The 27,851-nt window shown below is 37.8% G+C and overlaps 2 protein-coding genes across 8 annotated transcripts in view; both read left to right on the top strand.

The window, feature by feature from the left end:
- The first annotated feature begins 2,983 nt into the window (after positions 1 to 2,983).
- LOC109036174 (uncharacterized) overlaps positions 2,984 to 27,851 on the top strand; it is a 36,078-nt gene continuing 11,210 nt past the window's right edge. The window contains exon 1 of one of the 2 annotated variants that reach the window (XM_072296841.1): positions 2,984 to 3,888. The gene's annotated coding sequence lies outside the window, so the exon portion shown is untranslated. The remainder of the gene's footprint in view (positions 3,889 to 27,851) is intronic. The other variant, XM_019050154.2, reaches the window with a different exon arrangement.
- LOC109036173 (uncharacterized) lies at positions 6,311 to 27,693 on the top strand. 6 transcript variants are annotated; one of them, XM_072296845.1, is made up of 4 exons: positions 6,311 to 6,403; positions 6,948 to 7,054; positions 20,835 to 23,323; positions 25,662 to 27,693. In XM_072296845.1, exons 3-4 carry the CDS (start codon positions 22,257 to 22,259, stop codon positions 25,804 to 25,806), a joined length of 1,212 nt encoding a protein of 403 aa, XP_072152946.1. In that variant the 5' UTR covers positions 6,311 to 6,403; positions 6,948 to 7,054; positions 20,835 to 22,256; the 3' UTR covers positions 25,807 to 27,693. The 6 variants fall into 6 exon arrangements, with proteins under 6 accessions (XP_072152946.1, XP_072152947.1, XP_072152949.1 ...); XM_072296846.1 differs by having other exon boundaries at positions 6,314 to 6,403; positions 7,004 to 7,054; XM_072296844.1 differs by having other exon boundaries at positions 6,325 to 6,403; positions 6,870 to 7,054.

Raw genomic sequence — 27,851 nt, 5'->3', positions numbered from 1 at the left:
TACTAGGAAAACTTCATTGATCTGGTGTACGTTCGGTTTTTCCTTTTTCTTTTAGCTTTTGATGTAGATATCTAAAGCAAAAGCTACAAGAAATTTTGATGTAGAAATCTACACCAAAAGCTAGAAGAAAAAGAAAAGACGAAACATGAAAACTGTACTCGCAGGTAACTTCTCGTCGCACATATTTTTTGGCATAAAAGTATAGTACTATATTTAAAGATCATTAGCCACGGTCCAAAGTGTGGTTTTTCGGTGAATTTTCTGTTTAGTGACATCATAGAGAAATGAAGATAAAAAATACAAATGAAGCCAAATTGTTCAGTTGTTTTAATGAGCTAAGAAAAAATTGCTAGTGATCACAAGGAGGAATGAGATACATTTGGCCATTGTGGTTGAGATTTTTCGAATCGTCAGAAATGACCGTTATTTAACTGCCGCAAACTAAAATCTCCAGTCAGATGAAAATTATGTACGTCGCTATGCGTTCTCCGTTAAAAATCTTGTAGTTTTGTGTGAATGGTATGCTGAAAATTAGACCAGTTTAAACTTGTCTTAATGTTGTTGAGTTCAGAGACAATATGTCCCGGAGAAAGGGGATATATATATATCCAAAATATTATTGGAGAAACTTTCGGCCCGTTAGGTATGATGACACACCGCGTTTATTCGGGCTAAAACATCAAAACGCCTCCAATTTTGTATCTATGCAACTCGGACATCCATCAAGCACGAATAGTTGTATCCAGACGTTATAACCAAGGATACCCTGCGCTCAGAGATAGAACAATTAAGAGACCCCGCACAGCTATGATATGATTCTCTTCCCTATAGCATACCGTGTTACCGAAAAGAACAGTAACTCTTAAATTGCCACAATCGATTTTTTTTTTTTTTTTTTTTTTTTTTTGTTAAATTTGTTGTAACCCAATTGAGATAAAATTACTGATTCAGCTAAAATAGCAAAAAGTGTTTTATTTCATCGGTATAGAATTATGGTATTTGAGAGAAAACCGTAACTGCGAAAAACTTGATACTGTTTAAGATAAAGTAGTCGTAAAGTAGTCGTTAAAAATAATGTTTCTTGAAATTCTAAGATATTTGGGATAAAATTTCGAATAAAAATATTTGAAAAATTGGAATTAAAATATTCACAAGTTTCCCCGGAAAATCCGTAGTTCGTCGAGGTAAATTTGGCAACGTCTGGGGCTCATACGACGTTTTTCCTTGGCGCAGTAGCATTTTGCCGTGCTAAGAAATAACGCCGTATGAACATTCGAGAGTTGCCAAATTTCCCCGGATAAAACATGTATTTTTGACCAAATCTATGTATTTTTTTCCTCAAAATTTTCAGATGTTTCAGATTTAATGGCGAACAAAATTCTCTAAAAAATTAGAAGAAATATATGTAAAATTCTCCCAATAAATTCGTATCTTACCAGAGGAAATTTTGGCAACGCCTGGAGGTTCATACGGCGTTTTTCCTGGGCGCGGTACCATTGGTCCCCGAGTGAGTTCAAACTGGCAGAGCAGCAGCATCAACGCTGATTGTGAGGCTTTTGACAAGCTCATGATGTACCCCGAAAACGCTGCCGCCGTATTTTGGAGGAGGGACTCGAGACAAGTGTTACCACCTCAGTTGAAGATTGCCTCCTCCTTCGATTTCCTCTGTGGCTACTTTAATTGTCCCGGTCCTCACAACTACTTTACCAACTGACTCTCCGCACTCGCGGTCAGTTTTTTCAAAATCAAACTGCTGACGATCCAGTGAATTAGAGTCCCTTTATACTGAGAGTCAAGGCAATATGAATCCATTTCTGATCGGTTCCCGTATTTTAGGCTTTCACAGTGTCACAAATGGGAATAAAGATTACATTTTCACCGATTGCAAAGATTATAATCTGGAATGGTCCAGGGAATTACGGGTTCGGCAAGGAACAAACGGAATAAGAAAAGGAACGGAGAAAGGAATTTGAGAATGGGCCGATCAAAGATTACGAAAAACGTTCGATTTGTGTAATCTTTATTCCCGTTTTTGACTCCATGAGGGGGTGTTGTCTTGACTCTCAGTATAAAGGGACTCTACAGTGAACTTCCTCAATGCATGTCTTCGAGAAACTGTCTTCGTGATTAGATTTGGATTGCAACATTACCGATCACTGGAAAAAAAGTCTTGAATTCGCCCTCAAGAATCATAATGTTTGTATTGTTCTGAGAGAAATTCAACTAGAATCACGATAAAAAGAAAAAAAAGAAAGAAAAAAATGGCAGCAAATCCAAATATCATCACGCTTGAAATAATAAATTCGCAATTTCTCTATGCTGGTTTCCAGACAGTATAAAAGGAGAATATTGAATTGCAGATTTTCCTTTTTTGGTGCAGGCAATGGAACATGGGTAAAAAGGTATAAAATAGGTAAAAATAAAAATAACAAATGGAAACCTGTAAGCATTGGTATGTTTTTGAATCAGCCTCTGAAGTATCTCAATTCAATCACGTTGTCTTTAATGATGATCATTCTCTGTACTTACTATGTGAAGAGAGGGAGAAAAAGAGGGAAAAAGAGAGAGAGAGAAAGAGAAAAGCTCCAGAGATAATTGTATGGTATTCATATTATAGCAAAATAATAAAGTTCCTTTTAATTCTTAGATTCTAATTCTAACACGGCAGGAAAAAAATACAAATCAGGGAATGAACGTCCTTGATAAAATTTTTAAAAATTGATCATCAATCAAACTTATTATTAATTAGTGTCTTTCACAGGATATTTTCCGAGCAAAATTTCGACACTAGCATGTAGAAACACTCAGAAAAGACATTCAAAAGGAATGTTTTTAAACCAAGATTTTCCCCAGATTAAGTTTACCTCAGCTTTGGATTCTCCGTCGAGGGAAAATCAAATCAAAGATCAATTCGTCCCACTGAGCGCCATGCTCCTGAGCCAGACTCTCCTTCTCTTCTGCATTTCTATAGAGTCTCCCCTCTTTCTCTCGCTTGAGCACCTTATCTTCGCCTTGCTATATCATCCCCTCTCCTCTCAACTGACATAATTTTCGGTAATTTTTTTATCCGCCGATCTTTCTGCTCCTTGTTTCGGGCAGGACAGTACCAACTCTGGACCAGTCAGGCTGTAAAACCGGGAAAATATTTCGGGATCGGTGGTTGAAAGCGCGATATGGAAACTGTGCGTTCGTTATGATAACACATTCATTAAACCCAAGTTCTAAAAAACGAAATTTTACTTAAAAGAGGAAGTCGACAGCACGTAACATTCGTGACACAAACTGAAGCTATTACTCTTGCGTGCTGTATCTGAATAGTTCAGTCGTTTCGAAGCAATTTGCTAGTGCTAAGATCCGGAATGATTTTCCAGTAGCTTTTTTGTAAAAGGAAAAAACAAAACATCGAAGAGACGCGTGAAAAATATATTTAATTAAAACTCGATAATTTTATAATCAAGAACTTTAAAATGACCTAATCTAGATGTTTCTCTGACGTTCTGAACGTCAGAATTTCGTCTCATCAATTAGTTTTACCGGTTATCGGAGATAAAACTAAAGCATTTGAGATGCTGTGCTCCGTTTTAATTTTCCTTTAATCCTGTAGAGTGTGGAATTGGATGAATAGCATGGAAATGGTGCGTAAACGCGAATAAAATGCTACGTTATCAGCAATGGGTAGTATTTTTGGGCTCATTTAATAAGACCTTAACCCAAAATTTAGTTGGAAATTGGAACTATCCTGGAGTTTTGCGCGTATTGCTGTGCGATAAAATCAGCCCGCGCTGATTCCGTGTTCGTCTATGACAATCTGAATTTCATCGCTGATACCACCAATCAGTCAGTCAAGAGCTGCAAAAGGAACATCAGAAGTTTTTTGGGCCCCTGCCGGTAAGCTTTTACATTTATTTTCCACTTCGAAAGGTATTACTTTCAACTGTTCAAAAATAATTACGTGTTTAACATGACTTAGTATTAGATATTTTTATGGATAAATTCTCATAGAAGATGGAATTTGCGGTTTTACCTTCGAAAAGAGACATAGATGCTATTCTTACGATAAACGCTATCACGGCAGATAATAAGAGCAATCAATTAATTATCATTACAACGGCAATTATTATCCTTAAACTCAGAACCGTATAGAAACTTGAATCAAAAACTATGGTGGCAAGAAATATACGAAAGGTATTGAGAGAATAGTATTAGCAAGGAAGCCAGAAAAATTAACATTAGCAATAAATCTTTTTTTGAGTGCCTATTTCATTTAGCTGTCGGAAAATGTGAAATTCACTGATTGTTTTGAATGGTTTTGTAAGTTTATGCAAAAACCAACTGAGACTAAATTCATTTTTGAAAAATATTTCTATCGTGTTCCTCAGGGACGAAAATGTGAGTTTACTTTTCATGAAAAAAGAGAAAAAAGAAGAAAAAATTCTGTCAAAGCGTCACTGAATTTTAGAATTTTTGTTCACCACGCGGTCTTTGATCAAAAAAGTTGATGCATTTATTTAATTCCTTAGATGTTTATTTTTGACTTATTTACTGCTCACCTAATCATAGCACAATGAGATGCCGGATATTCAAAGCACATGCTTAATTTGCGTTATCACGATTATTCTAAGACAGTAAACATGATTTTTAAAACATATTTGAGTAGATTTTTTATGGCAAAGACAGAACACTATAGTTTTTTTTATTTATTTTATAAAACTGCTTAAATTCTGACAACATGCAATGTCAACTAAGTATATGTTATCCTGGATTTTGGTAATGCTTCTCATGCAAATTATTAAAACAGGGGGATTCGATTTGCAACACTATCTACTTAACTCCTATAGCAGCACACGCTTATCGATCAAATAGACAAGTCACTTGCAAAGAAATCGCTACATGCAACCGCAAAATCGCATCTGCAATATATCGGCACTTTTTTCAGTCATCAGAGTATTAGACGTAGTTTTATCAATAGGTCTTCACATGACGAATAACAGACCGTCCATATATTACGTCAGCACTTTAGAAATAGAGGGGTCTGAGGGGTATCGACTTGTGCTAAGGTGTCTCGCAAAGTGGAAAGAAGGAGGAATTAGATAGGTTACTTAATATCAATTTGACTACATTTTGCAATTTGGACCTATAGATTCTAGCCCGGTTTAAAAACAACGTATGTGCCATTAGTTTCCCCCTGCGTGTTTTTCCAGAAGAGCCAGAATTTATAGTTCCAAATTGCAAAATGCAGTCCATTTATGAATGGCCACTAGTTCTCTCCTAAAAACTGAAGACTTAATGTGAAATAATCACTTTCGACAAAAAGTTCGCGATCTATTATTATTTTTAAAAAAAATTGGGTTTTCTAGAAAGACATTGGTAAATTATTAAAACATTGGTCGTGAGTCTCATGTTGGTTAAAAAATGTTCAGAAATAGCATATAGTAAACTAGATTAAATTACATCGTTTATCACTATCGTAAAGTCGCAAGAAGTTCTAACGATAATAATTGTACTAGAAATCTCAGAATAAGTCAACAAAAAGCAATAGCTACTTACAGGTCGGTCATTTGACCGGACATTATACTGCTAATAACTTGATTGTCGTATCCTCTTTTTTCATAGCGTTATCTTACAAAATATCTTCTCAACTTATCAAATTCTGGCGATGAGACATAACTACTTCTAACACTGTGCTTCAACTGTAATAAAGTAAATTTTTCAACTTAGCGTTTTGAAATCACGATTTAAATGAGAGAATTAGGCCGGTATTACAGTTGCAATTTCGTCTTTATACTACTTCTCAAATTTAAAAGTTCCGTAACGTTCTTCGACCCGTATCCACTTCAAATGGATTGCTCACTAGTTTATCCGTGTATAACATACCTGAAATTGTAAGAATTTTTTTCAGAAATGCAAATGTTTTTTTCCTTATACCCAGAGACAAGATACCCTCCACTAGCCTCTTGGCGACAGGTGAAAGCTTTCACTTTCGGGGATTCAACAGTTTCTTGTGGACAATTATAAGGGAGCAACAGTCATCACCCTAAATTTGGCTGTTGACCTTCCTACATGGTGGATGATGAGCTTTAGGTGACGTCATAAGCCAAACAAGCTTCCTAAACTTTGGCTTATTTGCAAAACGAAACTGCCAACACGTTACTAAACATCAACCATGTAGGTAAGTCAACAGTAGAATGCTGAAGTCCTGAAAGTAAAAGCTTCCACCATGGCCAAAATACTAGTGGAAGGTCTCTTGTCTCTGCTTATACCGGAAAAGCAATTGTATCCAAACATAAATAGGGCCTGAAAAAGTTAATGCATCAATTCCTTCTCATGGAAGCTGAAAAATGTCTCGAGGCAAAGGTCTGAGGCTCCAAAAATAACGTGGGATTTTATCGAAATCTAGGAGAGGGTAAGTGCGAGAACACGTATCTGCGTTTGCGAGGTTTATGTCCAACTTGACTTTTTCTTAGAAAACTAGCATAATGTCTTGAATTTTTTCTCTGTTAGAAGAATATTCCATATCAATGTAAAGCTATAAAGTTAGCTTGTTGCTCTTCGAGAAAGTATAGTAGGAGCGGAAATTTTGAAACACTGCAATAGAGATACGAGGTTTTGCACTTTGGCCATCAATATACAGACATTAAGACTGCATTTTGCAATTAGGAACTGTAAATTCTAGCCCGGTTTAAAAACAACGTATGTGCCATTAGTTTCCCTATGCACACAGGTGTTTTTTCTGATGAGCCAGAATTTATAGTTCCAAATTGCAAAATGCAGTCCATTTACTGTAGTACCCTTTTGTGGAAGAAATAACTGGTGAGCAAGTCCATTCGTATTGAAAGCTCGGTATAATTTCGAATGGTGCTAGTTTACAGTTTTAATTTACCTTGTTCTCCGTTTGAAAAATGTCACATTTTTGCGTATTTGCCTTTTTCCGTTGCCCTGCACGGCAGCCGCTTCCCACGATTGTGCCTGATAATCCCCGAATGTTTGCTGTTCCATGATGCAGGCTTTCTAAAGGATTCCACTTTGCTTGCTTCGTAATTTTGCTATATCTTAGGTAAGTTCTATTCTTCTCCAACTATTCTGCTTCTTGTTAGTTGTATTATTCTTCCTTTACCTTTATACTTTTTAAGTTAGTCGTACGCTCTAAAGAAAAAATAATTCTACTATCGATTAGAATCGATATGGCCGCAGTGCAAAACCTCGCATCTCCATTGCAGCGTTTCGAAATTGCCGCTCTCATTTTATTATTGACGAGATGAACAAGTCAGCTTTACAGCTTGAAATTTATGCAGGATATTTTTCTAATGGAGAAGAAAATTCAAGGAAATTTTTGAAAAATTACATTGACCATAGTTTTCCAAAGATAAAATAAAGCGTGATTGGCAGTCTGCAACGTCGCAAATGGAGATACGTGATTTTGCATTTTAGCCATCAAAATGGATTATGAAAATAGAGTGGCCCTGATCTGGTTTATTTGAAGTTCTACCTTGATATTTCTGTATTGTATTTCCCCGAGAATCGAAGGAGGTATTGTCCTGGGATTGAGGTCACGGGATTTTTCGTTTCTCAAACTATCCAGTATGGATCATGTTTTTCACTATGTATTTGAGAACCACAATAAAGAAGAGTAGAACATTTTAATTCTATGTAGCTGTAACTACCGTAACTGCCGTTACTGGCCTAACTGCCAGGCTGGGTGGTTGTAGAATTCTTCTTTACTTAACATGCTTTCCGTCGAGCAAGTTAATCAAAGTTAAAAAACTTAATATGTTATTACTTTCCAGCAAACTTGAATACAGAGGACAAAAAAATCAAATACGTACCCTACCTTTCTTTACATTAGATTAAATATATAAAAAACGGATTTTTGTAATTTATAATAATAAAAAAAGAAAAAAATACGATGATGGCGGTGAGAAGGCGTGGAAGTAGATCTTAACCTCACAATCTGAGTAAGAAATGTGCACATGTTTTAGCTTTCTGTTTCAACCAATAGGACCAGAATAAATAAAATATCTGTTGTCTTAATAGAATTTCGGCTCTAAAAGAGAATGGAGCACTAGACAAGGTACGAATTTCAGCATTCTGATTCATGTTTCTTAACCAAAATTTCACGTAAAACACGATGCGCACAACGAAAAATACCGAAATCAACTCCTTACGAAGATACTTAATGATTCCTGATGCGTAAATTCAAACCACCCGCTCATGAAAACTCAATACTCTATACGTGATTCACATCGCGCGCTAAACGTTATCATGACAGTCTCTGCGATATAAAAATCTGACAACCTCGATCTTGACGCTTTGGCTTAGCTATAGCAAATTGCTTATAGTTTGAACAATACATGGTGGAAAATGAACATTGGTCGATTGAGAAGCTTGCTGAAACCGTTGTAGTGCGCGATTTGACTCACGTAGAGCTTTGAGTTTCTTGTGAGCGGGCAGTTCAAATTCCTCGTACCCAATGTGAAATAAAAACGTTGATATCTTCGTTAGGAGTTAGTTTCAGTAATATCCATTGCGCTAATCGTGTTCTACGTAAAATTCTGGTTAAGAAACATGTATCAGATTGCTTAAATTCGTACCTTGTCTAGTGGTCTATTGCTATGTCTAAAAGCAAAATCCAGTTCTGGAGGTATTTATTGCACCCAAGCAGGACATTTGCTCCGCAGAGTATGAGAAATTACTCCATGTTAATGGTTCAGCCCCAGGTGCTTCATCTCTTCTAGAAAAAAGTATTATACTTTGTCTGTTTTTGCATGTCAATGATTTCGAATGAAAAATTACGCATTTGTATTAATAAATTTAAACTTCATTGCCAAATTATAACCGTTCATCAGATAAGTCGATCACTCTCAGCGCTTGACTATTCAAACTTCAGGCTTGCATAATATGGACGTATTTCTGCCAAACGGAACTATGTGCATTATGACGTGAGCCTTGTTATGCATAGATTCTTATGGGTCTCAGGGCTCATGTCTTAATGCACATAGATCCGTGTGGTAGAAATACGTCCATATGATTGGATTCATGAACATTTCTGAATTTGATTTAAAAGCGAACAGGCGTCTAAAGAGACGAGTGAGGAGGGAAAGTGAGATGGAATGAAAGGTTAGTTAACTGAGAAAATGAAGAAAAAGTGAACAAGTTTAAAGAGAGCATATCAGAAGAGGAGAGCCAAAAAACTTTAATCTTTAACACTTTTCGAAATTTCATTAAAATCAATCACCATGTATACATTATACATTCAATTTAAGCATTCAATTACTCGTGCAGTATTTTGTAAATGAAAGTTGTTGCTGCAAAGTTGGATTTTATTCTTTTGTATTATTCAAAACGTGTTTAAAGTCAAGCGAGTTTGTTACAATGAACCTCTGACCCAACCTCCATTCCCTCTCTTCCATTGCTATCTTCATGGAAATGTTTCTTTCAGAGTAATAGTAGCTTTTGATGGTGCATACCATACTTAAGTTTAGGCAGCTCGACTCTCGGTAAAAAAAATTGCTTAACGGAAACTCCAGTAACCTGTCCCAAAGTTTGGTCCCTATCACCAAAAACTTCAGTGTTCCGTGTGAAACAAAGTTCTTTTTTTCTGTCCGTGTACAGTCCTCAAAATTGATGATGGCTTTTCAACTAAATTACACTGAAAAAAAGTGAAGTTGATTTTACATTCTGAATGTGAAAAAAGTGTGCGAGAACTTTCAAAATGCTGAATTGAACGCTACAGCAGTTACTTCAGCAATGTCAAGATGTAAAACTAACTGCTGTAGCGGGTATCTCAGCATTTTGTGAGTTTTCGCACACTTTTTTTTTTTACATCCAGATTGTTAAATCAACTTCACTTTTTTTTCGGTGTGCAAGCCTGGATTGACCACTGGTCAACACTAGCTCTTAATTTCACTGTCACGGACCGGACGGATCTATTTAACCGCGGCACAAGACACCGCCCTCGATCTTGTGACAACTCCCGATTCTCCGAGCTCTGTCACTTCCCGGGCATTTTGGAGACATTCGAAAACGAAATGTGTGCAGGAAAGAAAACCCACTCACCCAATTCCGGCTGGAAAGTGGGTTCGAAAGTGTTTTTTGGGGCCGCCGCCACATTCCCGGCGCGGTTTCGAGAAAATCCGACGGCTCATTTCCGGAGTTTAGTTGCGGACACTCGACCGTTTCCGCTTTGATTCGCGCGTGAGGGCCATCATCGGCGTGCGTAAGACGATGCCTTTTTCACTGCTCCTCGTCGAGATTCACTCTTTGAGTGGATATGTCCAGTGTCAGCTCCACGTGGAGAATATAACTGGTCCCAGTACTTTGTGCTTGTTGGTTCCAACGGGAATTTTAGCGTCTACGGTAGTGCATGAGATGAGGGGTCTGACAAGCTTCTTGTTAGGTAGAGTTTGACAGGAAAGGGCGCTATGAATTACCATCTTCAAACTTAGAGATCCTTACACGCAGGGACGACCCTGTATATGTATTTACTATTCAGCCCCATTTCTGTAAATACAGTTAGATTATACAAATCACGGAGGTATTGATCCAATACTTTTCACTTACTTTACTTTTATACCTAGAAAGAAGTCTTCAAATTGTAATCGCGGCGAACAAGCGCTCATAATATGATATCGGCAATGTGATTGAAAATTAAAATATAATTTTAATTTTTCTAAAACTTAGCTTAAATTCGGAACTTAAGTTAGTTTTATCTACTGTATTTCGGATAACTCTCACATACTATATATATAGTATATGAGCTGCAGCTGGCAGCGCACAGCGCATAGCTGAATTTTTACTGCTTTTCTTGTTTCCTAGCACTTGGCATCCGCTCTATCATAATGCACTAGCGAACTTTATGGCACAAAGCTTAAATTATTACTAGCTACACATAATGCTCAAAACAATTCAACATATACGGATAGCATACAGCAGACATTCAACAGCATATACTGATAAGTCTATTCTAAAGAAATAAAATTATCTAGATCGATTAAAGGAAGTGATATCATTTAGGACACAGTGCCCATTTCTCTCTTAGGTGTGGAAATTATCAATAATGAGTTCTTTGGCGAATTTTTGAAACTGCACCATTATTTTCGAGTAATCACAATAAGAATGGAGTCTATGTTTGTATTTCTATTATTGTACATCGCGTTCTTCGCAAATCCTCCCAAATTTAATTAGTTTAACGATATGTTAGCAGCCGGTAAGACATCTGTATATTTTCTCCCCTGAATTTTGTCGATGATTCGGTAAAAATGCAGAATTTATTATATTTCTTGGATCGTCCCTGTTAAATTTTTGAAGAGTGAGAGTTAAGTATGGCGTAAAAAATTCGATACTGTCACAGTACTTTGCTGCATAATAGATGGAAAGTGAGTTGTTACGATGAAATACTCGGTACTTAGGGCGCCATAGAAGAGTTTGGATAATTTGGAAGTCAGCTCGTTTTCGAGGCAGCGAAAGTGCAAAACTGTAAAGCCTGATTATTTCGCGTAATTGATTACTGCTGATTATACCCCAGCATGAATGAATGGATTCATCTCCTTGTTGCCATTTCTCAGACCGTGTCAAACGCCCTTTCTACGTCGTTTTACCAGACGAGTCTAATATTAACTAAATGAGGACAAAAAAAAAGTTTGACTTTGCGAACCGTCGGTGTTCTATATCGGCCGAATCATTTGGTTCATGTGACCGCACACTCGGTTCTACGAGTCAAACCTACAAACCAAACCAAACTATAGAATCAGCGTGGCTGTATAAACCAAGGATACGGCTCTTAGAGCCGAAAAACCGAACGTAAACTCATATGAACGGAATATACCATAGAACATTACTGCCGTAACAGCGAAGAGAGCAGTAAGTGCCTTCTGTATGAGCCATGGTTAGCACATGCTTTTAAGTGTCTTGCGGTTCATCCCAGCATGCACGTACTGCTCTCTTCATTATCACGGCAGATTAAGACACCATACTTACGGCTCATATGACGGAATTTTCTTCTCAGTGTGCGTAAATATGCATTTTATCTTCAGTCTTCCATACATCCGAAAAAATATCACGGAGACGAAAAAAAGAATAAAACTGTCAGCTCTCTTTCAGATAAGGCCCTTGATAAAATAAATCTTTATAAAGAGTTAATTTTAATTATTTTCTCATGTAAAATCGCAAATAAATCATGATTATGCACCGATAAATATTTTATCACTTAGAGCACGGCGTCATCACTTGCATCCTTTACTTGCGCTTTTTCTCTCGTTTCCTACGCTTTAAAAGTATGCAACAACAAGGAAGTATGTTTCTTTGCACAAATGAATTATTTCACGCTACGACAACTCTATAACGCGGACAAAGTAATGATTGCGATCGTAAGATTTACATCAATGAATCAGAGGAAGGACGTCGTCTTGAACGATGAGTAAATACGGACAGTCAAAATATTTGCGAGGTATCCGGTTTTGCGTTTGGAGTTTTGGCGAGATGGTCTTAAACATTTTGCCACAATGAGCGACATGTGACGGGGCAAATTCTCAAGGAAGACCATATTTTTTTAATATTGTTTTGGGCTGGTAAAATCAACATGTAAATTACCACTGTTTTTCGTTTCATTTCGTACCTCCGTTGAAGTTTCTCTCCTTATTCTCATAACTTCATAATTTGATAAAGGCTTCGGGGAACTGAGATCAATTTAACCTCGCTATAATTTCCTCATAAACCAGAGAAAATGACTGTCAACTCTTTGCGTGATTCTGGTAATGTCCTCGGTGCCTTTGCATTTTTGTCAAAAATATTCTATTGCTCGCTGATTCCATGGCCGCCATATTTTGCGTCAGAATGGCTTTCGATCAATCGCACCGATTATTCATATGTTTTTAGGTACTTGTCATTTTTATCGAATTCTGAGATTGCATTTCTGTTATCTCAAGACAGAAGAATTTACTTACCGAATTTGACAAACTTTGGCGTAATAAAGGCAGGGGTTTTTTGTACATTTTGTTCAAGTAAGGATGTTGCGCTGCGCCTCGGATCTGGATTTCTTTTCTATCCTTGCGTTCAAGTCTCCAATAATTTTCAGTAGAAGTTTTGCATGAAGTCACTCTTTTTTAGCATTCACACGTTCCACAGAGGGATGAGAAGCTAAGATGATGCCCAGATATCCTCTGTAGGTAACGTGTAGGCTGATTATTTAAAGTTATAGACAAAGCGATAGACAAAGGAAGCAAGGAAAAAACAAGTCACCCCTTTGGTTGAAACGGGTGATCATTTTGGAAATGGAGGACGATGGAGTCCCTTGTGGGTTGCCTTTAGTTTATCTATTTAATTTGATAGACACAGCGATATACGAGGAAGATAAAGGGAAAATAAAGTGATCCTATTGGTTGATCAGATTGGTTGCTTTGGGCTGAAGGGGAAAAATTATGAAATAATTATAAAGGGTCTCTGGTGAGTTGCCGTTAGTTGGTATATTCTTTACCTCATACATCCACTGCATACACCCCCTTTTACCAGCTTTCCTTCCGCTCATGAGTTTTTTTTTTTTTCTTTTTTCTTTTTTTTTGTCAATAACATTTTTATCGATGTCAACAATCAGCCCGCTAGACTGATGGAGTAAAGTCATCTAAGATTTTCCAGGTGCGTAGATTCAGTACCGCACCTCATTTTCATTGTTCACCGTGAAAAAAATGTAAAATTCCGGTTTTTTAGGCAGAGCAGATCCAGCAAAGCGAGTTTTTTAACCAGCGAAAGCTGAAAATTCCCATTGAAAAAAATATTCCAAAATCAAAAACGATGAAAAATTAATCAGAACCGTACGTTCTAATTTAAAGATATAATTAAACATGTAATAAAAACAGGTTCACAAATTCAAGGAACATGAGTACTTGTAGGTGCTGTATTAAAATATGGAACATAGTCAAAAGAAACCGAGGACGTTTGCTATTCGGGCATGGATGCTTAAACACAGAAGCTGGAACACCTCTCCGGGGCGCGCGCCTGGAACCCTCCAGTTAAACGCTGCTTGCGGCTACTGCGGGTTAAATGGCCTCTCATTATTCGCTCTGGTGATCTTAAACACTCTAAACGACGACACGTTCCTTGAACATTTGCCAGGTTGTGTTAATGAAACTAGAATTGAAGATCAAAACTGTTAGATCTTTCGCGAATCAAAACTCTGAACACGGGTCTTACGTTTCAGACGAAAAATTGATTAACGCTTATCAATACTATCGTGAACATTACTGGAAGCCACTTTGCTTTTAGAGTAGTGTATCGTGAGGGTAGAATAATCTCTTACTTTGTGGGCAGAAAATGTATACCGACTGTTCTTTGGAAACATTTCAAATGTTTTTTTTTTTTTATCCACCTGGAGCTGGACACGTAGCAAGGAATTTATCACGAAGGAGGCAAACGTTTCCCATGGGAGAGATGGAAGTCTGAGCGTATAAAATCCCTAAAAATTAAGATGATCTTTGCAAAAACTAAGGGGAAAGGGAGTTCAGATCTTTTGGGGTTTCCCTCTTAGCTACACCGTTTAACTGGATAATTACTTTTAAGTAATGTACGCATTACCAAAACACTTTAAAATCAAGTATTATCTTGCTCAAACACGCTGCGGACGGAGACGCTTCCTTCGTTGCACTAGATGTCGGTATGTCGAGAACTACAGTATCAAAACTTTTGGCTAAGTCACATCACCATTCATCTTCCTCAACTATTTAGTCATGAAAAAAAGTTATAGGTATAAGTATATATCTTTTGGTTAGGTAACGAAAAAATGTAGTATAATTGATTAGGATATGACTGAAATAAATTGGCACAGCTTTAATCATAATTTGAAAAATTCGAAAAAATGAGTGAGAAAAAGAAAAGTACGGGAAATGATTGACCCACTATCTCAACATACGGACATGAGCACTATTTGCAAGATTTGAAACATTTTTTATAGATGCCGAGAGACTTGTATTTTTTACCCGCGAAAGTTTTTCAGTGCATTTTTAGGGAAGAATTGCGAATTTCGGGTGGAAGTTAATATACTAAGTGCATTGATGGAAGGGGAAAAATGGGCAACTTTTTATGGTATCTTGAAATTCCTGCATTAATTACTTTTCCTTTTTAAAAAGTTATGAGCATATTTACGTTTTAAATTTTTGCTGTTTGCTTCATAACACACACAGAACAAAACTTAACTTAAAAGTGAAAATAGGTTTCATTCAGAGAGAAAAAATGTCATCGCAAAATTTGCAACTCCATAAATTAAGATACGAACTTTTTGACATTAATAATCGGCATTTCCTTTAAATTTTGAACAATTATGTGATCAAAACCCTACTATTATGCAGGGTATTGGACCGTTGCTATTGCGTTCACCAGCAAAATTAACGCAAAGCTTTCCACCAGAGAAGCTTTTGCGATGCCAAAAACCAACACGTGATTTTGGTCACAGTTACGATAAAATCGTCATTTTCAACGAATAAATTCCATCTCAAGGTTGGATAATTTAAACTCGATTGTAGCATAAGCTACTATCACACTTACAATTCTGACTGTATATTCTGATAGTGTGCACATGCGCAAAGACTGAATTTTTAAAAGGAGGCCACCATCCATTTTTCTCGCGATTGTTAAGGTTAATCATATTTTATCAACATGGACAAATATCAAACACATGGGCCCAAAGATATCAAAAATTCTTCCTATTTGTGCACCCCGATACAAATGAATGTTAGTGGTCATTAGATTCATACAGATACATTATCCTCAAGAATTCTGACAAAAAATACTGGATTTCTGTCAGTTTTAATCATGCATTCAATCACGTTTACCATCCACGCGTTCAGAACTGAAAGCTTTCTGCAGTATTTGCTACTAAATATTTTGGGGATGCCCAAACCCCCTGAAGGGCTTTGAGAGGATAGGGGACTCAGGCGGCTAGGAGTCGCAGAGCGCCAGAGAGTGCTGCGAAAGCGGCTTTTGTGTGGTATATTCTGGGGATTGCATATAATTTGTAGAAATAGTGAAGCCAATGTAAGGCATTTGCGTTATCCATTTATTTGATTACAAATACTAGAGAATCCCCTAAACATTAACATTCTTTTTTACGCGCAGAGTAAAAATTAGAGATTGTAGAAAATACAATCCTGGAGACCCACCGAATTTTTCATCTGAGTGTAAAAGTACAACAGCGCGAAAAACTCTGACCACAATGACAACACTGTACCAGTGCAGACCACGCTCCAACCTTCACCTTCATTTCCCTCCCACCATTTTAATTTAATAACCGGTCTTTCTTCACGTAATTCTCACCCATCTGCCAGGCTCTCCAATTTCCATTTCTTTTCTTTTCTTCTCGGATCGGTCTTTGCGCTGATTTGTTAACAACTGCAGACCATGCGTTAATTGTTCGGTTTGTCGCTTGAAACCTGTAATTGTTGCTTTTGTATCGCTCGAGATTTGGTCGGCGCGGTCGTTTTTTGGGGTAATTTCGTTCTGGAATATTGATTCTGCCCATAAAATCAGCCACATAAAATCAGTAACGTTCGTGTCGGTCGAAAAGTCTTCCAGGAAACCAATTTTTAGTTGAACAGAAAATTGTAGGTTAACATTGATAAAGTCAAAAATGGACCACATTTTGCAGTAGGGAACCACTATTTCTGGCTCATTTTAGAAACGATATAAATGCCATTGGTTTCCCTACGCCGAAAGGTAGCTTTTGCAGAAGCGTCAGAGATAGTGGTCCCTCATTGCAAAATGAAATTAAATCAATGCCTTAAAACTAAAAAGGCTTTGTAAAGAAATTATGGTTTCTTTGATAGAAATTTGTTATTTTTGTCAATTTGCTCGAGTGTGCAAATGATTCGGTTGGAAAAAAAACAAACTTTTACACAATAAGGGAAATGTGTTTGCTCCTCTTCTCAAACTGTATCAATATTTTCTCATGTTCAATACCATTTGAAAATGAAACCCTTTTGAACATAATGTGTATTCGATTCTAATGAGAGACCGTGGTCTCAGCATCACAACTTCTTGACCTCTATTTCTTTATTTGTTTTTATTTTCCTTTTCTCTTTATTTCGCGATCTTTTCTTGAAATTTGAGCCACTAACCGCACGCTACTTCATGCCTTATTATTCACCTCTTGTAAATGTCCTTTCTTAGCATGCTGCTAGTGCTTTATGTAAATTTTTTATCTATTCATTTCCTTTTTAATTTCGTGAAATCTGCTTCAAGTAAGAGCCGTTTAAGCGTTTGTGCTGTTTAGATTCGAGGGTTGCAATACATAAATACACGTGAATGGATTCGCTTTTGCCCCCAGAGAGTGCCCCACCCCCAGGGAGCAGTCATTTTAGTTTTTTCAGTAGTTTTTCCTTTTGATCGAACCGTGTGGTTATTTCCTAACATTTTCATGCTGTAGTAGTTGCACATATAACAGGTGTAATGAGTAAAAAGAGAGGGGGAGGGGGGGGAGAACGATAAGATAGTTAATTCACTTTGCTGAAAATGAAAATCGAAAGTAAAACTAACGGCTCTCTTCGATTTAGTGATACCAGCTCGCGTCAAAGTATTGATAACAGGCAACTTTATTAAAAGCTAAGTACATTCATCATTACTGCTTTCAAAATAGAGGCATCTAAGTGCGTACTATTCTCCTAGATCGGGGTAAGGCTAAATGATCTGAGATCTAGAGGATCAGGGTTTTTTTGTAAAAAATTGTTCGAAAATAATCGAAAATGCAAGATCAGACACGCCCCAAAGGAAAATGTGCAAAATCTATGATCCGGCTCTGTTTCTGTAGAAACTTCTCAAATATTTCGAACAACTGTACTTAAAACCATTTATAATACTGGAAAAGTATAATTTTTCCCCTTTAATATCGTCCTTATATAACTTATGTGACGTTATTAATGTTGAAATATACCCGTGTCTATAAAAATAGTTTTATCATATATATAAGCTCCGAGGCCTCCTGAATTTGCGTATCTGGCTTAGTTCAGCGTTCTACCGGGCCGATTTTCATGCTTCTTGCGGCTATCGACAGGCAATTGTCTCTAGATGAGCCCGCTACCCAGGTTTTTTTTTTTATATTACGTGGTAAAGTCGCGAATTCTCCCATTTAAGCAATGTAATTTTTTTATTTTTTATCATAGTTCGATTGAGCGTTTTACTGGGCAGATTTCCATGATTTTTGCGATTATTGACAGGTGATAGTCCCTACATGAGCCCGCTGTAATCAGAATTTGAAAATAGGACCCAGGTTTTTTTTATATTAGAGGAGACCAGAAAGCTTAGAAAGGGGGGCAAAATTTGAAATTCCCGCCAATGAAAAATGGCGGGAATTTCAAATTTAGTGGAAAATTGAAGTAAGCGGGAAATTTCGAATCTTGGTCTGTTAGTAGGGTAAGGAAATGGAAGGCATGCTACTTTGCTACAGACTATTCAAAAGCGACGAAACGTTCCGTTCCGTTTCGTGTAAGTCTTGGCATGAAGTTTGAAATAAATGCCGATTTTTTCATTCGACTCCTATTGGTGCAATTGCTCCCGGCCAGAGGGAGATTGGATTAATGAGAGTCGGGTATGAAAATCTTTACGTTTTTTTTAGTCGTTCTTTTGTCGACGCGGGCCTAAGAGAACGCGAAGCGTCCTCTGGGGGTTGGGCCGCGTAGCGGCCAGGAGGCATAGCCCCCTAGTTATCAACTGTGCGGTTGATAATAGATCGTGGGGCCGTCCAACAAGACAGAAAAGACCTAGGATTATGCCTTGGAGCTTTCCCAATCCACCTCAGCAGCAACATCAATCAGTCGATAATCAGGCTGAGAAATCAAGAGGAATAGTGTTTCTCTCAATCTCCGTTTCCACATATTAAGTAGGGGAAAAATGTGATTTTTGCTTGATCCTGTAAAAAAGAGTATTGGATCATGGAGGAGAAATCTGTTTGATACTGTTATCAAAACAGATACATCAATATTCGTATGAAGACTAATGCCAGATCAGCCAACCCAACAATATAAAGATCTCAATCAATACTTTTAAAACAATCGCACATGTCAACACAAAAGATGGGACCAGTTGCAACTGGTGCGCGTGTAAAAATACGTAGTACAAAATTAGGGCGAAAAATTTGAATGTTTGAGATCATTTACACCGATGGAGCAAAAAATATTTTTAAAATTAAGAGAATAATATTTAATTTACACAAATTGTAATAATAAAGAAGGGAAGCGCAAATGCATTGTATCTAACTAAAATACATCATATCTAAATTGGATTGCATTTTGCAAAAAGGAACCAGGAGCATTGCAATGTTGCTAAGATTGTGCAACTTCATCCATTGAAATATAACTATTGAAATCCTGAAAAAATATGAAATTTATATGGTAAGTTTTGTCCTAAATTTACAGTTTTGAGCAAGTAAAATAGAAACTGTTTATAGATAATCAGGTTTTTTTCCAAGGCAAAAGAAGCTGTATAATCTTAGCAACATTTCAATTGGTCCAACAATTGGGTTTCAATTGGTTTCAACATTCAATGGTTCCTTTTTGCAAAATGCTATCCAATTGAAGTATATACTATTTGCTATCAATTTTAAGGGATCAATACTATTGACCGATAGCATCGATATTGTGCAAAGTAGGCACTCATTTATTTGAGTCACTATTCCGGCGGGTGAATGCATTGCTGTCGCAACGTATAACGATAGCGCCTTGCGGATACAACTATTCGTGCTCTGTGGTTGTCCGCATTGCAGATGCATCAAATTGAAGGCACTTTGGTATCCTATTCTTCTCAGCAATGTAGAGCACCGCGCCGCGCTGTGTCTCGCGACTCGCCAGCCGCGCACCGCGCCATAACTTTATCCTTCAAATCCGACATTACTACATTATATCTAGCCTTGAAAGTGTTTACCTATACATGACAGTTCACAATGCTAATTTTTAGCTGTGTGCTATTTTTAGCTATTTTTTTTAATGTTAACCTCCTATAACTCAAACCCAAATATTTTGGCTGTCGTAATACTGTCATATCACTCAGAGCGTCCGTCTTCTGACAACGAAACTACATGTAATTCACTCTTCAAATAGCTTCTGTGAAAATATTAAATTTTCATGTTCCTATGATTATTAAATAGAACCCGTACACCTAATTTTATGATTTCTGATGAACGGCATTCTTGAGACTTTGCTAGTGTGAAATCATTTTCGGGACATTGTTGAGGAGAACGTTTTTGCGTCTATCGAACACCTCCAGAGATGTCGGAATGGGCATTTTAACAAAGCACTGCTACCAACGCTTATGTATTAGTTTCAAAATACACTGGGAATCGGAGATAAAACAAGTGGCAATTTAGTCCGTACAGAGTAAACATGTAATGTGACGACGTAATAATCCTCTGCATCACTCGAATGGATAAAGCCAAATCGATTGGACTACATTTTGCAATTAGGAACTACTATTTCTGCCTCAGATTAAAAACAATGTACGTACCATTAGTTTTCCTGTGCTCATAAGTGTGTTTATAGATGAGCCAGAAAATTTATGTAAAAGAAGTCTCTGTATCAGCATCCTAGCCCTCCACGACACCTAATCTCCACTGCCCCGTGTCGAAGCATAACCCTAATTCAGTTCCTAATTGCAAAATGTAGTTAAATGTATACTCGTTATAAGGAATTAGCGAAAGTTAATCGAGTTGAATCCATAAATTTTATTTGCTTGTATTTTTTGGCATAAATTTAAGGAAACATAACCCTATAACCTCTTCACGAAGACTTCATATTGTGCTTTATAAATTCTCTGTAGGTCGAGCATTATTTATTACATTTTTGATATTCATCTTTTGTATGTTACAGGTTTCGAAGAAATAAATGTATGGAATCCCGCAAGAATCCATCATGAAGATTCGAAGATTAAAGAATATTTGACACTCAATGGACCGATAAAATTTAAATCCCCCGAATGATGGTCACGCGTGGAGTGACCTTCCGTGTCCGCATTAGATTTTTGTGCGTTTTTGTGTTCGAATACGCTATTTTGAGCGCATTCTCTTTGATCACCGATGACGGGAAAATAAACTATGACGTCACATCGACACATCACACGAAAAAAGAAATCGGAACTTCCCCCGCAGTAAACGAGACTGTTAGTCCAGGCTCCAATTTCAACATGTCGAAATTCAATGTGGCATCTAGGTCTTCACGTGATGAAGTAAAGATGAATGGAAGCACGTATTTTCCCGATGCAACTTTCCGTAATTTCAATGATTCTGGTCCTTCGAACCAAACCGATGGCAGTAAAATGACTGTGCACGTTTACAATTTAAGTGAAAATAAAATTTTTGAGCCGCAAAAATTGCCCTTGGACCGTCAATTAATCATATTTTCAAACAGAACACAAGATAGCAAGCGAAATATACTCCACAATAGAACACACCTGAATACATCAATAAATGATGCCGTTGACTCTAGCGAGAATTTTAAAGATAAGATGAAGCTGTCACTGCCAGAACTGGATAGCAGAAATTGAAAGATAGAGAGACCGCGCTAAAAATTAAAGCATTTCATCCTTTTTCCCCCATAAATAATAGCAGATTCAATTTTAATATTGAGGCTAGCAAAGAAAGTGATAAGTTAGTACCAATCACGATAACGCAGTCTTCAAAGCGTTCTGATGATATTTTTAGCTTAAATAATGTCTCAGAACAACGAATTAGTGCGGAACCTAATAACATCACCGAACTATCCCACGAAAAGCCATCAAAAATTATTTCACCGATTGCAAAAGTACTCAGGACAGTGAATGTACAGTCAAACAATGATAGTCGACCAGTTAGTTTAGAGTCAAAATATGAGAAAAATCTGACCGATTTGGCGTCTATAAAATCGTCTAAAATTCTGAATCTGGAGTTAGAGAATAATTTTATATCGTCCAATTCGAAGACAGAGAGTGATATCCACCCAATCAAGGACCAACCTGAGGATCGGTTTAAATGGTTTGATTTGCAGCCGAAGTTCAATCTGAAACTTTCCGGCTCAGACCCAAAGAACGTTATCAAATTTTCCGAGCCTCACTTCAGAAATGACACCGAGTTGGCTGGTTTAAAGCCTAGAAGTCAGATCGAGGATCCTAGTTTTTTAGAAAAACGTGATAGTAATTCGATTAAGTTAGAGTCGGCTGGGACGCTCAACGTAACCTCCAGTGGAAACAGCACTCTCGATAAAATAACCAACCGTACAAAACTGGTGGGTCAACAAATCGACAACGAGACTGACTCGATGACATTAAAGTTAAATGTAAGCCCGAATTTCGAGAACGAAACTTTCTCGAACGTCAGCCGACGACGCGGCAAGGAGTTCATCTCAGAGGAGACCCTGATGGAGTCCCGAAACTACAACTACGACCCCGCGTACCCCTCCTACGCGCAACCCGTGAACCCAAGCGGCTCCGGCGAAGAGGCGTACCACCCGTTCGCGACCATCACTCGCGAGTCGGGGTGGTACCAGGACCCGACCTACCCCACGCTGACGACCGCCAAGACACCCCGCGCCCCGCAGTTCCCGGTACCACCCCACCGCTGGCGCCTGCCGCTCTGGTACCGCGCCCGCCTCCGCGGCTACCCCAAAGACGAGCCCTTCTACGACTACCTCGAGGACGAGGAGCTCCAGCGCTGGTCCCAGCCCACGGCCCCCGCCTCCAGCGTGAGCCCCATCCGCCCGGAGTTCCACCGGTACCACGAGGGGGGCGGCGGCGGCTACGACTACAGCCCCTCTTACGACTTCGCGCATGTCCATGAACACGGCGGCCACACTGAGACCACGAGCAAGTTCGATTTTTCAAAAATCGGGCTTCTCCTCTTGTTGAAGCTAGCCATCGCCAAGCTCAAAGCCCTCGGTGCGCTCCAGATCATGTTGCTTCTTCTCCTGAAGGCCAAGCTCCTCTTGGCGATGATGGCCCTCAAGTTCTTCATGGTCCTCAAGGCGATGAAGCTGCTCAAGTACCTGATCGCGCCGCTGCTGTTCTCGTCGCTGTTGCCGCTGCTCATGATGATTCCGATGAGTCTGCTGTCGGCGCTGCTCCCGCTCCTGATGAACCTCAACCAGATGCAGCCGGATGATCCGGACCCGGTGGAAGACCTTCCGGATCCCCCGGATAATGAGGAGCCCGATGAAATGGGCGGAGATACGCCGGAATCTGGCCAGAGGCGGAAGAGACGGAAGCATCATAGAAGTCGCGCCTTGGGCGAGATTCAAAGGCTTCTGCGCTCTGAGGATTGCCTCCAGAGGATGGCCTGCGAGCTGGCCGCCAAGAAACAGTTGGCCATCGTACCGTTTATTGTTGCTTGGTGAGTAATTTTTACTTTCTCGCTCCCTTAGCGTAGAGAGGAAGTATTGTCATCCTCCAAGAAAAAAAAAAAAAAAAAAGTTGAAATTTCATCATTTCTGGACGTTTTAAGGTCCCAGGAGTCAAAATAACCATACTTGAAAAAATGTGTGTCCGTCCGTCCGATGTCCCCCAAATCTGTGTACAGCGATATCTCAGAATCTATCTGTTCGATTTCATTCAAAATTGGCACAGAACACCATATCTATGGTCTCTCTATGCACGTCAAACGATTTTGGGGTACGCTAAAATTTGGGGGGGGGACTAGGGTCAAATTGGGTTAAAGGTCCATTTTCAGCAAAATCACAGGGAAAGCTCATTTTGAGGGACTGTAAATTTTGAAAAATGCCTTTTTTTCAAATTCCAACACCGCAAAAAAATTGAAGTTGATTCAACATTCTGGATGTAAAAAAAGTGTGCAAGAACGTACTGAATGCAGAATTACCCGCTACATCAGTTACTTAAGCATTGCCAAGATGTAAAACTATAGCTGCCGTGGCGAGTATTTCAGCATTTTGTAAGTTTTTGCACTTTTTTTACATCTAGAATATTAAATCAACTTCACTTTTTTTTCGGTGAACTTTTTGAATCTCTGAATGCCGAGAGGGGATATGTCCCCAAGACAACATTTATAGGGGATACAAAAAATGTATACATGTTCTCAGAGTGAATACAAATTTCAAAAAGGGAGAATGTAGAGCGGATCTAGAACTAGAGGTTTTGGTTTGAAATGATTCTGCGATACTATTATTTTATATGGCACTGGCAGTCATTATAATTCGATGGATCTGTTTCTTTCTGAATTTACAGAGGGTTGTAAAGGGTTTTTTGGGTAATCTCTCATGCAAATTAGATTTTTTTGTTTTTTTTTTACTGAAAGTATTGCGTACAATATCAATGATTATTATTGCAAAATATTTTTACTTAACTATTTTAATATTTAATGATTTCCTTTCAATCCCGAGGTTGGACTTTCAGTAGCTGGGATTTTCTCAATTCGAAAATCGCGTACCAATGAATGTCCGATTCGGCATAGGGCCAGCAGTGCCGTTTAATGAAAGTTGGCAATACTGTTTTTCTTCCATCTGAATGTGTGTAACACAATCGATTCTTGGTGAGGCAGCTTACCGCACCTAAAATCGATATTATTTATGGGTTTAAATGAAGGAAAACAGTGTTGCCAACTTGCAAAGGGGGCCAGTCGTGGGTAGCATTCAAGAAACTATGGTGATCCGCATCATATTGCTTTAAATTCTTTATTTTTCCCCCATTTTACCGTCATTCTTCGCGCTTTTCCCCAACTTGCAATAGACATGTCTAATATTCGCTCTTAAGGTGTATCCAATGCCAAAGAATGGAAATTCGTGCTTAACTAACAAAATCAATGTAAATAAGCATAGTATTTTGGACACAGATTTATTTTCAAGTAACAAGGTGGAGAAATGGTGCTGGGTCCACACCATTTCGCGGGGAAATCAAAGGCAAGACCTTCCAAAAATTGTAATTGGAGTAAAAAATTTTTGACTCTACAATTTTTGAACTTCTTGGCTTCGATTTCCCCGCGAAATGGTGTGGACCCAGCACCATTTCTACACCTTGTTGTTACATAGGTACAGTACTCGGACCACTTCTAAGTGTGTTTTTTTTCTCATTTATTTTTAAGAGAATATTTTTACGAAGGCAATGCTGCTTTCGAATGCTGATTTTCCCACGATAAATTGCTAAAAGTTCAGGGGTAGGGGGTTCCTCTAAAAGATTGTCTCCTCAACCTCGTCTTCTTCAGTTTTCCAGACAAGATAACGCAACTCTATTTCAACGTTGGGAATTGTTCCATTTTTAAAAGGAAACTGCCCGGCATTTCCAAAGGAAAACTTCACTAATTTTTTTTAATAAAACAAATAAATCGTTTGAGTCACTATACTTGGAATGGAAATACGTCCGACTGTCGGAGTAACAACGTATTGTATCACAGAACCCACTTACGATAAAATTGATAAGAATTGCAAGGGAAAAAAATAACTGCATCACAAGCCTCACCGACCGGGGTAGATGAAATATCGTTAATATGGGTAGTGCTAAAAAAGGTCATTTTAAGTGCTCATTAAATAACTTCCTTTATCAGCTCATCAAATGGTCGAAAGAAAAGAAACAACAAAAGCAACTCACCGATATATGCCACCCCACTTCATTGCGTTAATGTACGAGTAGAGTCTCGCCGCTTTAAAATCAATTTAATTTTGTCTCTAGTGAGAACTGCATTTTTCTCTTTCTTACTTGATATGTTCTTTTTTACATTTCAGGAGTTTGAAGAAGCTCGCCAACATGTTGCCAATCCCCATTGTGAAAGAGTACGCAAAAGCTTACACTAATGGCCGTCAGATGAATCGGTCTTCTTCAGGATGTTCCTCTAAATATAGATGCAATTACCTCAAGAAACGGAGTTGAACAGAGACATACTTGAAATACGTTTTTCTTTGAGAAAGTAAATTATTTACGGGTGTGCAAAATTAATAAGTTCTCTAAAGGGTAGAGTATTGTCATACGGCGGAATTGAAGTGACGTTTGTGTCAAATTGTCAAATTTATGCTAGTATATTACTTAATTTCAGGTTTATAAAATACTTTATGCATATGAATTCCTGCATGGTTGCGATGGAAACACCAATTTTGCTGAATGATTAAGGCATACGACTTTACTACAGAATCCATAAGTCTCACTCTGTTTGCTGAAGAAGACTGTCTCATTCTTATGCAGAATTATGATTCTGAGGCAGAATTTATAGTCATTTTGTGATCTGAACATGGTAAACGTAGTCACCATAATTATTTTCTTTTTTTTCTCTCTTATTTATTGATTGTAGCTCATAATCCTGGACTGGAGGGAATAGGAATTTGCCATTGAGACAAGTTTAAGATACACTAATGTGAGGTTATTTTTAACACATTCACGGCCAAAATCCCTTCAGCAATGAATGGATTTCCTTCTCAGATTTAAATTAATATTATATCGAAAAGTGCGTTACATCTATTCTCGTGGACTTAATGGAGGTCCTTGTAATGCAATTGAATCAGTGAGAACGAAAACACACCAACTCGGTAACTCAAAAATGCTCAATTTTTATTAAAGAGAGTCAGTTTTCATAGAGGTCATTGAAGTTAACGCATCCGTTCCAATTTGGATCTATAAATTATCCTTTAGTACTTGTCTCTCGGCTCCAAAAATATTTTTCTTGTGCTAATTTCTTCAACTACTGTGCAGTTTTGTGTGTGTCTTGATTATTTTCATTTTTTCGAGTTGGTGTGTTTTCGTTCTCACTGATTCGATTATAGTTTGCTTTTTACTTCTTCTTTGGAGTGAGGATTTAAATTTACATTAAATTTTAGATTTGCAAATCCTCTTATTAAAGTCCTCTTATTAAATATCGAAACTTGTCACACCATTATAATGTTTTGCACTCGCCAAACGGGTTTGAGTTAATGATCCGTTGCACACCTTCACTAAATATTCCGGTCCCACTGATGTCAAAATATTGTGCGCTTCGACAAAGCTCCTGCACTTTGTAATTTAAAAACAATCAATTTTTCACTGTGATGCCTCAGCCACTAAGAGAAGTTTCATTGATCGTAAGAAAACATGTTAATTATAGTGTAGTAACGTTGCACAAAAAAGGATATTTATTCTTGAACGATGTAAAGAGTAAAATTTAGCAGAAACAAGGTTAGAAATGTAAAAGGTGCGTATTTCCATCGATCATATTTGAGGAGTTCGTGGTCTGCGCGTGTTGCAAACACAAACAATGAAGGCACCCTGACATTGTCAGGCGTACAGCGCAGCGTGAAGATTTTCTCAGTTTATTTTTATTTTATACTAACGCCGAGATAAAATTAAGTTTTTAGATAACTTCCATAGTTTTTTCCGACTAAAATAATATAATGGCATCAAGAGACAATTCTTACAGATCATAACTGACGGGCATCGAGATAACTGGTTTGAAAGATTCACCACCGATCTGTATCCATAGAATTGATGCTTTTGAAGGACTTCTAAGGGCTATAGTTCTTACTTTGTCTCAGGTTTATTCTCAAGACAATTAAGATGCGACAAACCGTTCTTGTTATTTTTATAAACTGTACTAAGTTTAAGTCAAATCGATGAAAGTGTTTTAATGCATGGTCTAATTCTTAGGAATGTATAGTTAAGTAATTAATTGTTCCAGTTACGTTGAGAATAAAATTTCTTTATTTCGAATGAACAAGTATCTGTGTGTTATTGAAATAGTTTTATCATTCTAACGCACCTCTGATGATTAGTATAAATACGTTTGTATAGTATCTACAATTTTTTCAAACCTTGAACACCTTAAAACTTCAGAAAAGTGTGGTTTACCCAACCTATTACGGTAGTTTAAGCTGACTTGTAAGATGATTTAATTTTGCTTTGAAATGAAAAAATACCTTTGAATACCTTACTTCAGAAGTACCTTTGAATCA

This window comes from Bemisia tabaci, chromosome 2 (genome assembly GCF_918797505.1).
Source record: "Bemisia tabaci chromosome 2, PGI_BMITA_v3".
Lineage (NCBI taxonomy): Eukaryota > Metazoa > Arthropoda > Insecta > Hemiptera > Aleyrodidae > Bemisia > Bemisia tabaci.
The sequence above is the reverse complement of the archived record's forward strand: the minus strand, read 5'-3'. Positions and strand labels throughout refer to the sequence as shown.

What these genes read in the sequence shown, in the direction of transcription:
- LOC109036173 (XM_072296845.1), top strand. Translation starts at nt 22,257, where the DNA reads ATGACATTAAAGTTAAATGTAAGCCCGAATTTCGAGAACGAAACTTTC. An exon ending in GTACCGTTTATTGTTGCTTG is followed by an intron (nt 23,324 to 25,661) that starts GTGAGTAATTTT and finishes TTTACATTTCAG; the next exon opens with GAGTTTGAAGAAGCTCGCCA.